The 15,262-nt window shown below is 46.3% G+C and overlaps 1 protein-coding gene across 2 annotated transcripts in view; it reads left to right on the top strand.

The window, feature by feature from the left end:
• Positions 1-15,262, top strand: part of PPM1H (protein phosphatase, Mg2+/Mn2+ dependent 1H) — a 267,686-nt gene that overhangs the window by 193,127 nt on the left and 59,297 nt on the right. Inside the window, exon 6 of one of the 2 annotated variants that reach the window (XM_061205751.1) lies at positions 5,543-5,661. The exons of the other annotated variant lie outside the window; for it this stretch is intronic. Within the exon in view, the coding sequence (XP_061061734.1) occupies positions 5,543-5,661 (119 nt within the window). The remainder of the gene's footprint in view (positions 1-5,542; positions 5,662-15,262) is intronic. 2 annotated transcript variants of the gene reach the window in all.

Below are 15,262 nucleotides of genomic sequence, written 5' to 3' on the forward strand. Positions count from 1 at the left end.
TCACTACAAATAACTCAATTTCGTTTCTTTTTATGGCTGAGTAATATTCCATTGTATAATATGTGCCACATCTTCTTTATCCATTCATCTGTTGATGGACACTTAGGTTGCTTCCATGTCCTGGCTATTGCAAATAGAGCTGCAATGAACATTGTGGTACATGACTCTTTGAATTATGGTTTTCTCAGGGTATATGCCCAGTAGTGGGATTGCTGGGTCGTATGGTAGTTCTATTTTTAGTTTTTTAAGGAACCTCCATACTGTTCTCCATAGTGGCTGTATCAATTTACATTCCCACCAACAGTGCAAGAGGGTTCCCTTTTCTCCACACCCTCTCCAGCATTTATTGTTTCTAGATTTTTTGATGATGGCCATTCTGACTGGTGTGAGATGATAGCTCATTGTAGTTTTGATTTGCATTTCTCTAATGATTAAGGATGTTGAGCATTCTTTCATGTGTTTGTTGCCAATCTGTAGGTCTTCTGCCCATTTTTGGATTGGGTTGTTTGGTTTTTTGATATTGAGCTGCATGAGCTGCTTGTAAATTTTGGAGATTAATCCTTTGTCAGTTGCTTCATTTGCAAATATTTTCTCCCATGCTGAGGGTTGTCTTTTGGTCTTGTTTATGGTTTCCTTTGCTGTGCAAAAGCTTTTAAGTTTAATTAAGTCCCTTTTGTTTATTTTTGTTTTTCTTTCCATTTCTCTAGGAGGTGGGTCAAAAAGAATCTTGCTGTGATTTATGTCAGAGAGTGTTCTGCCTATGTTTTGCTCTAAGAGTTTGATAGTGTCTGGCCTTACATTTAGGTCTTTAATCCATTTTGAGTTTATTTTTGTGTATGGTGTTAGGGAGTGTTCTAATTTCATTCTTTTACATGTAGCTGTCCAGTTTTCCCAGCACCACTTATTGAAGAGGCTGTCTTTTCTCCATTGTATATTCTTGCCTCCTTTATCAAAGATAAGGTGACCATATTTGCGTGGGTTTATCTCTGGGCTTTCTATCCTGTTCCATTGATCTATATTTCTGTTTTTGTGCCAGTACCATACTATCTTGATTACTGTAGCTTTGTAGTATAGTCTGAAGTCAGGGAGCCTGATTCCTCCAGCTCTGTTTTTCTTTCTCAAGATTGCTTTGGCTATTCGGGGTCTTTTGTGTTTCCATACAAATTGTGCAATTTTTTGTTCTAGTTCTGTGAAAAATGCCAGTGGTAGTTTGATAGGGATTGCATTGAATCTGTAGGTTGCTTTGGGTAGTATAGTCATTTTCACAATGTTGATTCTTCCAATCCGAGAACATGGTATATCTCTCCATCTGTTTGTATCATCTTTAATTTCTTTCATCAGTGTCTTGTAATTTTCTGCATACAGGTCTTTTGTCTCCTTAGGTAGGTTTATTCCTAGATATTTTATTCTTTTTGTTGCAGTGGTAAATAGGAGTGTTTTCTTAATTTCACTTTCAGATTTTTCATCTTTAGTGTATAGGAATGCAAAAGATTTCTGTGCATTAGTTTTGTATCCTGCTACTTTACCGCAGATGGTGATTTTAAAGCATTGTAAAAATATGTCACGGCAGGATATGTCCTAGGTACACATGGAATACACATGCATTCTCTGGTGGGCATGATTGTAATGGAAAATGTGTCATGTAACATGTGAAATGTGCTGTGGCAACTAGCCAGAGGAAGAAAAATAACCACAAAGAGAGAGAAATCCAAGGGTGTGACATCCGTATCAATGGGGGATGAATATCATAGTAATTCCTCAGAGCTAGGGCACCCTTTTTCCTCTTACCTTTTGACATACTTGAAGTTGGGATATTTTACAGTTTATTGTTTCTGTCAGCCAGGTGTCAGGCATGACATGGCTGTCATCTCCTAGGCATGAGCAAACATCAAAAGAGCAGCACCAAAACTTCAGGACTGGCATCCAGCAGCTTGAAGGAAAACCTGCAGACAAAAGTGAAGCACTTTTTGGATGCAACTAGTCATGCAGAGGGGCTTGGGGAGGAGTGACCAGACTTGCTCAGCCACATTCCTGAAGTGGGAGTCAGAAGCAAGGGGGCTCTGGATGCTTGCAAAGCTGGCTTCTGTCTTGTAGTTCTTCTGTGGGTTGTTTAAGAAACAATTGCTGCATGACCAATGCACCCCTGAAACACAGCCCGCTCTTGTGTGGAAAATCACGAACACGGGATGATTCAGAGTTGGAAAGCAATGAGTGCCATTGGATTCTAAATGTGAAAACGTTTTGGAACAATCTTAACTGATACACTTCACTTATATATTCCTTCCTAAATATGCACAGTAGTGATAGATAATAGAATTTTGTCTACGTCTAAAGGAGTTCTTTCAAAAATAATAAATTAAAAATTTGAAGTGGTAAAGAAAGCACCGTGCATCGTTTAATTGGCAGCTTCTTTTGCCCTTCCTTAGAGGTAACAAAATAATGGTGCATCTAATAAAGGGCATCTTAGAACTGATGAAATACGGTAGCCTGTTGTTATAAGGGGAGAAGCAGGAGTTTTGTTGAGACCCTGAAAGGCTCTGCATGTGAAGGGGCAATGGATGTCACAGGTGACACATGGTTCAAGGCCCCTTTGAGGCCGCCCATCCCCAGAAGGAGAGGCGAGGTGGCCCCTGCAGACAGCAAGCTGCTGGGGAGTTCCCAGCTACCCTGCAGACTTCTCCCGGTACAACTGTCCAGGCAAATGTATTCCAGCAGAAAGGGCATGAGGGTACAAAATGTACTTAGGAATGGCCTTTGCATCCTAACCTATGTGTTATGTAATGTATATGTGTATTGTGTACCTATGTTTATACACATGCATACTCATTTATGTATACATGTATGTCCTATATAGATCTGTACATATATATGACACGATTCACATAAGCTCATATACTTGCACACTCACAGACACATTGTTTGATATGCTGTTTTTCACAAATAGATCAGCTCTTTCTGTGTAATTACATATTCTGTATAACACCTTTGTATGTGATTGCACAGAATTCTTTTGTATGGATTTATGCTAGTTTAATCACTCGTATTATTAAATAATTTCTTCTCGCTACTTGAGGAACATCCTCATGGCCAAGTTGTGTGCAGATCTGTAATATTTTGTTAACTGGATCGTCATGGTTGCCTATTTGTGGTTCATACTTGGCATGGATCACAGGCCTGTTGTTGCCCACTTACTGTTTTTTGTAAATGTGTGCAGGTTAAAGGGCCAACATAAGGGTTAGGATGGGGGTTATGGGTTTGATATTAAGCTTAAGCTCTAGAACCACCCATTCCTGGCTGATAGCCTTGGGCTAGGTGTCTTAACCTCTCTGGACCTTAGTTTCCTCCTTTGTAAATTGAGGCTATGACATGTGCTTTGTAGGATTGTTGAGGTAATAACATAAAGTGTATCAAGTGCCTGACACATGGTAACCCCTAAATCAGTGTCACTCCAGCTTGGAGGGCAGGGGGTAGACAAAAACGCCATGCTAATTCAGTCCCAAAGTTCTGAGAGATGATAGAGGGTACATAAAAATGCTGCTGTTCATTGCCTGTTAATGCCTCTGGTCCTTAGTTTTCATGGGTGGACCAAAATAAAGGAGAGGAATAAAATGGTATCTACTCTGTAATTACATCTAGCTTTGTGGGTGTGACTTGTGCAGTTGCCCAGGGCCCTGCACTTGGTTTAATGCTCTGCTGTCACCTTCTTGAAATTTTTAATTTTGAATAGAGGTTCCATATTTTCCTTGTGCACTGGGCCCCACAGATTAGGTAGCCAGTCCCGCCCATAAGGTTGGCGGGGGTGTGCAATGAGAGCTCAAGAAATACTTACTGTAGTACTCAGGATGCAATAGGGCTCCATAATTACCAGAGGGCCAAATTATTTTCTTTTTACGAGCAGAGACAATCATGATAAGTGCACTATAGATGTCATTTCATTTCATTATTAAAACAGTATGAGATAAATCTGCAGTTAATCTCAATGAACAGGTAAAGAGACTGAGGCCCAAGCAGTTAAATCACCCACTAAAATCACACAGCTTATAAATGCAGAACTTGGATTCAAACCCAAATTTGTTTCACCCAAAGTCTACCCCATTGACCTGCGCTATGAATATTAGTTCCCTTCCTTCCTCCCTTCCTTCCTCCCTTCCTCCCTCCCTTCCTCCCTCCCTTCCTCCCTTCCTCCCCCCAAGGAACTTCTCTGTAAAACCCAGTGTTTAAGTGTCCTTGATACCCATAGGCAGCCCAAGCCTCATCCCCAGCAGAGGTTTCAGGGCCCCTCGAAGATGATCCAGAATTCCCGTCCGACCTGGAGCCTGTTGGTTGCAGCAGACAGGACAGCCCCTCTTCTCATTCTCAGTCCTGTCCCACCCTGTCCCCAAAGCCTGCTCAGCATCACTGGCTCAGAGTTCTTTTAGCTGGTCCAATCTGACCAGCCTGGGGACAATTCAGCTTGCTTCCTTTGACTCTTGATGTGCTTAGCTTCTGGTGACTAGCATCCAGCTGAGACCTCCAGACCACCATGAGAATCAGTGGGAGATCTGCCAGTGTCAGGTCCTGGGGGAAAGAGGCTGTGGGAGATGCCTTTTTCCAGGAGACCGAGGATATGGCCATCTGTCCTATGGCAGGGAGCCCTGGCTTTCCTACAGTGCCAGGCCGTGATTTGCTCCACCCACTCTTTTCCCTGCCAGAAAGAGAGAGAGAGAGAGAAGATCCATTCCCATACACTGCTAATAAGCAGGTATACGGCTTGGTACGGGGCGGCTCCGGGGCAGGTCTGCTTACAGCGTGTGGCCTCTGAGCAGGGAAGTCCATACCTGAGCATTTCATCTCTTGGATAACTGGATTTGAATTTTGAGTGTGACAATGAGACTGTTTGTTGTTTCAAAGCAATTCCCTAAGTGGCTGTTTGCTCAAGACTTTTGTAGTGTGAACAGAGATTGGGGGGAGGGGAAGAAGCCATCTGTTCTGGAACAGTCTTTCAATTACATGATCAAATTACTGCAGAGCAAAATGGAGGGAGTCCAACAGAAAGTTCCTGTCTGGTGCATCCAGTCCCAACCCGCTCTCTCAGGCCATTGTGTTGACCTGGAGACCCACATGCAGCTTTCAGAGGCCAGGCCCAATAATTAGGTGTACAAATAGGAGGCGAGCAGAGAAAGCCAAGGAGGAGAGAGTCAGGGGGAGCTTTCCTACCTCCTCACCGTGCCATTCAGCCCAAGTGAAACCATCTTGAATTTGAATTAAAAAGTGAACCTTTTCCTTGCTTGAAGGATACACGTCTTTGATTACCATTAGTTTTATCATCTCCAATGAAAAAGTCACATTCTTTTATAAATTAGATTCATGATTTTTATTTGTTGATATTCTATTTCTATTTAGAGTCTTCAATCTATTTATCTCCCTTAAAATTTGAGAACAGTATTCTTGTTTCTGAAATGTGGGCTGTCTCAATTTGCAAAACATCCTTGGGTCTTATTTTTTCCTCTAAATATGTGTGGGTTTTTTTTTTTTTTTTCTTTTCTTTTCTTTTTGCTATTAGGCATTCATGCAGCCTCACTTGCTGGGAAATGAGTTCACACATTTGGAGTTTCCAAGGAGAGTACAGAGAAAGGAACTTGGGAAGAAGATGCTCTACAGGGATTTTAATATGACAGGCTGGTAAGAATACGCCTCCCTCTGCCTTGGCACTGCTGCAGCGTGTGTGAAGGAAGCGCCACCACCGTAAAAAGCCACTTCCGCACTTTGGATCAGGAGGTGCAGCCAGAGACCTGGGTTTGTGGGGAAGGAAAAGGGGCTACGCCCACTTCTGCTGCTTTTTGCCTGGGCGCCAGTTCTCCCATCTGGGTGTTGGTTTGCTTTTCTGCTCTCTGAGGCCCTCCTTGGGGACACTAGACCCACGAAGCTGTTGTAATTCCTCACTTCACACAGAGGAAGCATTGGGGGGCTTTTAAAAACACATTAAACTCGGGTTTTTAGGTTAGGGTTATTAAAGAGGTAGCGAGGCTCAAAGGAATGAACCAGAGCTCTATTTGGCCAGACCAGTTTAGATTTGAATCATAACTCTGACCTTTCTGAGTAGGCAAAGTTGGATAAACTACTTAACCCCTATGAGTGCCATTTCCCATGAATAAAGTGAAAAGAATACTCTTTGAAGGGTGGTTGTAAGGACCAGAGGTAATGAGCTGTCCTCATGATTTCATCACATTCATATCGAAATAAGAACTCTTGACAAGGGGCATCTTATTCCCCAAACACACCGATATAAGGCACCAAAACCGTTTGTGTGTGTCAGTAGCTAACACTGACTAAGACCTCATCGGTTTCTTCCAACTGAAAAATAGATATGATGATAAAGTACTTAAATTTCTTAGGGTTGGTGTAAGGATGAAATGAGAGAGCAGTGCCTGGCACAAAGAAGTGTAGGTGAAGATTTGCTCTAGGCCCTGCGATCCTGACCAGGGAGCCTCCTGCCAGGCTGGAGGTCAGCAGAAGGAAACAGTGGCTTCTTTCCTCACCACGTCCCCAACACAGGTGACAAAGTAAATTCCACTATCTCTTCTTCTTTGACCGGAATAGCTATAACAGATGGTCACAGCCCAAATTCCCATGGTGATGACTTCTAGGCTGGGAATCTACTCCTAGGGTACGTACTGTCTTAAAGAGACAGTCAAACCACTCGGGAGGATCAGAGGCTGATCTAAGGCACGTCCGGTTGTCCTTTGCCATCCAAAGAGAAGGTCCTCACCAGTATCCTCTCTTCTTCTAGAAAAGGGTCAGCAAGTTATGGCCTGAGAGCCAAATTCCACCCCCCACCCCTTTCCGTAAATAAGTTTTAAAAGTACAGCCACGCTCGTTTGTTTATGTTTGATCTGTGACTACCTTCATACAACAACAGGGCAGTTGAGCGGTTGCAGCAGAGCCTGAAATATTTACCCCTGCTGTAAAACGTGATCGGATTTATCGGATTTATCGGAAAGGGTTCACCATATTTGCAGCTCTGAGTTCTGGAGTTTTGTTGCCCCAGACTGGGTTTTCTTGCAAATTCATTTTTATTCAGTCAGCAAAATCAGCACTCCTTACAGAAAAGTTTAAGGTGATGGATTGTGTAATTCAGAAAACCGTGGCAGAGTTTGGTCTGGTTTTTGTAGAATTTGGAAAGATGGAAGGAAAGGCATCCCAGGGTAGGAACCCATGTGGTTGTAAACACATAAACCAAAAGAGCAGATCTAAGAGACAGCGCAGGAAATGGCCAAAATTGGGGGGATGGGGGGGAGCGGCTGTGGGAAATTAGGCCGAGTGGGTACCGAGGGAACGTAACAGAATCTGGGAAGCCAGGCAGAGACATTAGGATTTACTGTGGGAGGCTGCAGGTTACTCTTGTGTGTTTCAGCAGAGAATGAAATGATGAAAGCGATGTTGTAGGAAGCTTGCTGTAAGAGGAGTTTGAAGGAGACTGACCAGGAGAGAAAGCAGATTCAGGTACCCAGAGAAAAACTGTCATAGCAATATGTATGTGAGATCTCTAGAGCCAAATAGAGGGATGGAAGCAGAAAACAGAGAAGGCGAGGAAATGAACAAGAAACTAGATGACTTAGGCCAAGGGATAAATGTAAGAGGTAAGGCATCAATTACTCGAATTATACTAGTCTGTAAGCCCCCTGTGGGGCAGCCCAGTGCCTCGTCCTGTGCCCGACATGTAGCCGACAGGCCGTGTTTGTTTATTGGATGAAAGGAAGAAGAGTGCGATCCACAGAAGTTGATGGGGGCAGACCGACGTGGAGGTGGTCAATGGGAAGGGTAGGAATAAGGAGCCTGCACACGAGCCGTGTTGAGCTCGAGGCAAGGCTGTTTGTATGCTTTTTCTATGCCAAAAAGGCAAATGAGATCTCAGCAGTCAAAACCAACTTGGTAAACAAATGGCTAAAGATTACCCCTTTTTATAGTTTTTTAAAATGCAGATAAGTTCAGGGATTAGATTACATCCAACCGTTATACACACACAGTCACTCTCTTTTTTGCTCTCTATCTCAGGTACGTGCACACAAACACACGTTAGCGGGGTCTTAAGCAAGTAAATAGCCCATAAATGGGCTCTCTTTAATTGTACGGAACTCCACAGAAGGTACCGAATTAACTGAGGAGCCAAGACTGAGAATGGCTTCAGTCAGACATGATTTGCTCGTTTGTTTCAGCAAAGTTCCCTGCATGGCTGTTGGCTCACAGCTTTGGCTACGAGCAGAGATTGATGCACGTCTTTGTATATTTCCTGTCTGTTGTGACTTACGATTTGAAAATGATGCTTAAGGAAAAGGAGAGCTCTTTACATCTTTGTTGGAAGAAGTTGGGAAGTTTAAAATGAATTTAGACCACTGCCTATGTAAACTCCACCCACACACACCCCCCACCCCCAACTCTAATGAGTTCTTTTAAAAAATGTTTATAACCTCTCACAGAAAACCTCAAATCTAGCAGTTATTTTTTAGGACTGAAGAAACGTGGGCTCCCAATTTCCTCCCTTTCTGAGTTGTCTATAGAGAGAGAAGGGCTGGCAAATTAATTCAATGGAAAGAGAGATGAGGCTCAGCAGGATCCCTTTTCCCACAAAAGCCTCAAATTACTACCAAGCTGTTGGGATTGGTTGGAGGTGGACTGGTGCGTATTGGCAATGCATCATGCTCAAGGAGACAGACAAGTCCTTACCTTGTCCCTTCTTTATGTTTCTTGCCTTCCGAATTAGCCTTGGCCTGTGAACTTGCGTCTCTGAAACCTTTCTAACAAATAGGGGTTCACCTATTGCCAACTGTTGAACACTTGTAGCAAAGACCTAGTTGTGGAAATTTTTATCTGCCTGCTTGTTCCCCCACTAATCATGGGGCTAGCTGACAGTGAGTGGGAGAGCTAAGGGCCAGGCACTGTGATGAGGCCTTTACATGACTCCTCATGTTGAACGATCCTATGAACTAGGTACATTTTACAGATGAGGAAACTGAGGCACAGGGGCCGAGTTGCTCAAGGTCACACAACTAGTAAGAGGAGAAGCCAGTCTGTGACCCCAGGCAGCCTCACTTCAGGGTATATACACTGTTCACTACAGTGCTGAACTGCCAAATGCCCAATGATTCCTCCTCCTTGTTCCATTTTGCAGTCGAGCAAATTGAGGCTCAGAGGGGATTAAGTGGTTTACTCAGCTTCCACTAGTGCAAAAATGTCAGAATAACCCAGGTTTCTGACTTTTAACCCCGGGCTTTCTCTGATACAATGCATCAACTTTTCTTCAGGGTAAGATCAGACATAATTATTCAGTTCTGAGCTGCGATGGACATTTAAGCAGGGGACCTCCATCTACCAGGATCAGTGTCTCCTTGACAGTCCTTTAGAGGACAAGAGGATGGAATGACGCATTTCAGGAGCTGCTGAGGTAGTAACTTTTCTAGTTCCCAGTCTGACCTGATGGACCATTGGCCAAATGAAACGGTGATGCTTCCCACTCGTCACTAAAGTCTGTGCGTGGACTGGGGCCACGTGGTGATGATGGGGAAGATCCCCAAAGAACCGGAATCTCCTTTACTTAGGAAAATCGATCGCTCTCATTAGAGGAGCACCCTGCCAGCTTTCTGCGGTGTGTCTGCAGCCGGGAGGCAGTGAGGGGGAGGGCGTTGGCTCTGGGAAGCCTCGTCTCGTAATTAAGGATGAGTCTGTGGCCTCCTGACGGGGATCCTTTCTCTCCCACCCTCACGCTTTCTCGGAGACTGTGGAGCAGCTTGGCAGGCCCAGGTTGCACAGAGGACAAAAGGTTATCGCCACCAGGACCTTCCTAATAAAATCCGTCTCTCACCTGGCTCCTCCGCCTCCCTTTCCCAGCCTGCTCAGGTCGTTTACACAGTGGCTTGATTTACGATGGTGTTTTCTAACAGCGCCCCCAGTGCTGAGTCGGTCCCTGACGCATCCCAGCTCTCGCCTTCTGTGCCTGGTGTCGTTGGTCCTGGCGCCAGAACTCTGGCCTTGGACTCGGCGCGAGCCGCTGCCCTTCCTCCCTGGCCCTTTGTGTGGAGCTGCTGTTGCACGATGCACACTAGCTGGCGTTGTGAGCAGAGCATCCAGACCCACGGCCCTCTGAGCCGTCTCAGGCCGTAATTTGCTGGCAGGCGTCTGTGTTACCGGGCTGAAACAACAGTTTCTCACAGCTGGCTTTGTGGCACCAAGTCCCTGCTCCTGTGACCGCTGGTGATTGCGCTTTCTTGTGTAGCATCTGTGTTCTTCGTGCTCTGTGTCCAGCCGCGTGGGGTGATGAGCAAGCTGGGGCCCCGGCAGGACAAGGGAGGGCGCTGTAGCTTCACCCCTGGCGTCAGGCCAGATTCTCCAGCAGCTGTTCCTGGGCTGATGGGATTTGTTGAGAGCGAGGGCCAAAGACGACGAGAAGTCCATCGTGTGAATGCAAGATTGCTTCCAGATGGTTCTGGTTAAGAGTAAAGTACACCAGAGTTCTTTCTTTAAGCAGAGCCTTTTTAACATTTATAATGGTCTTGTTTCAGGGGCAGGCTGGACCAGTAACTTGAGATTGCATGGCTTACTTAGGAAGGAGAGTGCTGCCTTGGGAGATAAGCTCCTTGGATACTGCTCCTTGCTCTGCCAAGGTTCTGGGGCCTCGGGCCAATCCTGGGCCTAGGTCTCTCGTTTGATAAAATACTTTCTTTGCCCTTCACTGCCAACCTCCATGTCTGGTGGTGGAAGGGCTTTGCTCTGCTTTTCAGAGCTTCTGGAAAAGACAGATTCCATTAGGAAAATTCCAGTGATGGTAACCTTTCATTTTTATCTCTTGCAGCCCTTAACTCTTTATGATTCTAACTGGATGACACATCAGGGTAATTGTTCCCTCTTGTCTTTACTTTGAAACTAAGAGCAAATCAGAGGCTTTTCCCCTGGGAACAGAGTGGGGTCCACCACCATTTTCTCCTCTTAGCATTCACTACGTTTATGAAGGCAAAGGAAAGCTTTTCTATTCTGTGTCCACTCCAGCCGCGTGGCCACTAGCCACTTGTGGCCATTTAAATGTAAATTAGTTAAAATTAAGTAAAAGTAAAAATTCATTTCCCAAGTCACACCAGCCACATCTCAGTTGCTCAGGAGCCACATGTGGCTCGTGACTACTGAAGTGGACATTGCAGATATAGATTTCCATCATCACAAAAAGTCCTACCATATGGCACTGCAGTCTAGATAATGTAAGGATGCGGGTCTAACTGGGGTGAGGGACGGTGCCAGGAGCTGTCTGTAACTGAACAACCCAACAGCAAAGAGTCAAAAGAAAAAAAAAAAAAAAAAGCTGAGCCTGGATGGGGAGAACAGAATGGTGTGGCCACGTTTTGTGGCTTCTGGCCCCGCTACAGAGTCCAAAAGTGGGGGATGGGCTTTCCTCTCCTTTTGAGATCTTCAGGGGCGTAAGTCACTGTGTTTAGGGATGACGGTCTGCAGCGGTCGCTCACTGGCGAGCCTGCTGGCCAGCCTGAAGGAAGACCCGTTCCATCTGCCCTGGTCAGTAGCACACCTCCCTCCTCCAGCCGCTCCCCGCCACCTCCTGGACTGCGCCAGCTGTCGGCGCTTGTATTCATCTTGCTTTTCCTTTCACTTCTTGAAGAGTATTTCAGACCCTGAGGATCGGAGTAAAACGCAACTTCCCTTGCAACCCTTTCCTTTCTGTTCAGGGTGACCTTTATTCCCAGTCTGCAGCCTGGAGCCCAGCTCGGGGTTGAGCACTGCAGTCCCACAGCATTGGGCTTCTTACCAACCATCCAAACATCTTCTGGAGAAAAACTCACTGGAAGCAGCCTCCCAGCATGAGTCTGGAGCTGCTGGGTCGAGTTTCACAAATAACGTAGATACGCCTTCTGTCTTATTTTTTATTGCTCTTTTCAATGCCCTCTGACAGTGCGTTCAGGCAGGCTGACAGGGAAGGGGATAAGCAGATTGAGAAATGCCACAGAATGCTTTATGAAGCCAGCTCCAGAGCTATACCCACATTTAATATAAATTGATTTATTGAATCAAGCACAGAAGCCATGTTACAGAAACCCCAGGCTTTATCCTCTGGAGGACCACCTAATAAAGCAGCCCCAATTGACACTCCTCATTAGCTTTTCCACTGATCCCCAGGCAGATTTTAAAGGGACAGTGTCCCTCCTTTGGGCTGACTTTATATGTTGGCCATGCCTATGGGTCTAATTAGCTCAGCATCATTAGTCTTACTAGGAAAGCCTGCATTGTCTAGCAGCTTGACTTTTGAGTTTTAAGGAGTAATTGGAAAATTCAAACCTCTTCCTCCTTTTTTTTAAAAATTTTTATTTATTTATGGCTGTGTTCGGTCTTCGTTTCTGTGCGAGGGCTTTCTCCAGTTGCGGCGAGCGGGGGCCACTCTTCATCGCAGTGCGCGGGCCTCTCACTACCGCGGCCTCTCTTGTTGCGGAGCACAGGCTCCAGACGCGCAGGCTCAGTAGCTGTGGCTCACGGGCCCAGCCGCTCCGTGGCATGTGGGATCCTCTGGGACCAGGGCTCGAACCCGTGTCCCCTGCACTGGCAGGCGGACTCCCAACCACTGCGCCACCAGGGAAGCCCCCTCTTCCTCCTCTTGATTTTAATCACCTTTAACCCAGTCTTTGGAAATTTACCTGCAGATGGCTCTGACGCCCATCGTTGAGGCACGGAAGGATTTTTCCGGTCCCTCCTTGGTGTAAATCCTGACATTACTGTTGGCCCACAGACCTCACCGAGGAGGCTTTTTATACTCACCAGAGAAATAGCACATTTTAATTTTATAATTACTTCACGAGAAAGCAGGCCATTCCCGAGTTAAACCTGGGATTAATTTCCTCCCAGCAACTTGTATTTTCAAATTTAATGATTATGGGCCACCTTGGCTGCAGTCTGATTACTGAAAGCGATCTGGAAATCTGACTTTGTGGAGAGAAGAGGGGCTTGGATGGCATTTCAGAAAATTTTAACCCCAAACCTCAGTAGATTGTAGTAGATGGGGATTGGCCAGAACAGGAATGAGGTGCCTGAGAAGTCCCCGTGTTCCCAGCTCCGCTGGGGCCCGGGCTGAAGGCAGAGCCGGTCAGCGTCACGTCAGGAGGGGCCGCTCCCGGGCTCCCAGAGCAGCGATGATGAATGGTTATTTGCGAGGTGCATGTTCTGCATCTTTTCAAGATTTGCGGCTCTGGCCGCAGGAGCAGCAGGGAGGAAAGCCGGCCCTGCTGCGTGTAGCACATCTCCCCGACAGTGATAAATGACTCCTTGCTCCCCGCCCTCCTCCCTGCCGCCCTGCCCATGAGGCCAGGAGAGGCTGAGAGATCTTTGCAAATGGTTGGAAACCAAGACAGGCGTTGTCAGGCCACAGAGAGGAGAAAGAAAAAAGATGCCCAACTAGCTAGCTCCCTATTGGTCGTCCACTCACCCTTTACACGCTCCTGCGCCTCTCTCTGCTTTAATGATAAGTGTAAATGTGTTGTTCCTAAAGTGGCCAAACTACTTCCAAGCTTTTCCTCCCCCCTCAGACCCTGTGAACAGTCACACACTTATCTGTGCCCCTTCCTATACCTCCGAGAAGCGGGGTCTCTACCTTTTCTCCCCAGTGATCGTTGTTTGGGGTTGTCCGGTACATGGCTGGGAGCAACTTAGCTCTCCCAGTCATCTGGGGAAGTTTTAGGGTGTCAAGTGCTTGCTCAAATCCCTGTTAAAATAGCCAGTGTCCTTTTAGCCAAGGAACCCCAGGACCCACTTGTTTTTATATTTGACATGCCTTTACTGTACATCTGAGGCATATTAGACGTTGCCTCGTAGTTAAGAACAAGGGATATGGAGCCAGACCGCCTGGCAGGGACAGTCCCCAGGTGTGGCTGGGACACATCGTGTTGCCTCTCTCTGCCTCAGTTTCCCCGTATGTAAATGGGGCTAATGGCCGAGCATAATAATCAGCTGGCATGAGTTAGTCTGGTTGATTGCATTGACCGGAGCCTGGCATGGAGTAAGTGCTGTGTGTGTCTGATAATATAATCATTAGACGTTATGGAGGCTGGAAGGGCCAGCAAGATCTGACCCTTGCCTCGGGAGGTTTATGGCCTAATAATATGTGTTGAGATGCTTGTTTCTCAATTGTAATGAGAGGCTAAAAACCTAAAAGAAAAAGGAAGGCAGTTTAGAGAAGCAAGAGACTGAAGATCAGGGAGGGCTGGCCACTTCTGCTGGGCAGGTCTGTCCGACAGCTGCTGTGCCAACTTCTTATCTATAAGAGACCCCCCCCTCAGTACAGTCGGAAACCCCTCTGTCACTGGGGGCTGCTGGGTAGGGTGTTTTTGGTGTTATTTGCTTGTGGGGGGGTTTTGTTTGTTTGTTTGGGGTTTTTTTTTAATCCATCCACAGACTTTCCATCTGCCTCTACGCTGGACCTTTTGAGGCACCGCTGCAGCCCTCCTGAGCCACAGCCCAGGAGCCGGGTTTCCAAGACCCTCAGTGGCCAAAGCGTGTCCCCACGAAGGAAGGATCTTGTCAGATAAGGCTGTGCTCACGTCATAGAGATGGTCAGCTGGCCCAGGGACTGGTCAGCTTTCTGGAAATTGATCAAACGATACTATTTTCCATATAAATCTGTTCTTAAAATCTCAGGAGTGAGGGAGGTAGATCTGTTGAAATTTGTGCATGAAAAACTAAAGCAAGACAGAATATAGGGCTTATAAAAGGGGGGTTTGAAGAAAAAAGGCCCTGTGGCTGTGGAAGAGGGAGTAGTGGTTTTGAGGAGGGGAGATTGGGACTGGGGAAGACTCAGTGGAGAAGGTCGTGTTTGAACCAAAGGTCTGAAATAGGAGAGGAGTTTCAAGAGGGTTGAGGGCAGGAGGGAAGGACATTCTGAGCAGAGTATATAGCACAAGTGGAAGCCCAGGGGCATGAAAATAAGTTGTGTGTTCTGGGAATGTGGAAGCTGAAGGTAATAATCAAAATATTTTGATGGTCAACATGGAGGAATAGGCTACATTCGGGTCCTGGAAGCCCCCCTGCTGTGCCAGGCATTAATTCTTTCTTCCTCCCTCCCTCCCTCCCTCCCTTCCTTCATTGCTACATGAGGGCCCTCTCCAGCTGCGGCGAGCTGGGGCCACTCTCCGTTGCGGTGCGCGGGCTTCTCATTGTGGTGGCTTCTCTTGTTGTGGAGCACGGGCTCTAGGTGCACGGGCTTCAGTAGTTGCAGCACATGGGCTCAGTAGTTGTGGCGCAC

The sequence above is a fragment of the Eubalaena glacialis genome, chromosome 11 (genome assembly GCF_028564815.1).
Source record: "Eubalaena glacialis isolate mEubGla1 chromosome 11, mEubGla1.1.hap2.+ XY, whole genome shotgun sequence".
NCBI lineage: Eukaryota > Metazoa > Chordata > Mammalia > Artiodactyla > Balaenidae > Eubalaena > Eubalaena glacialis.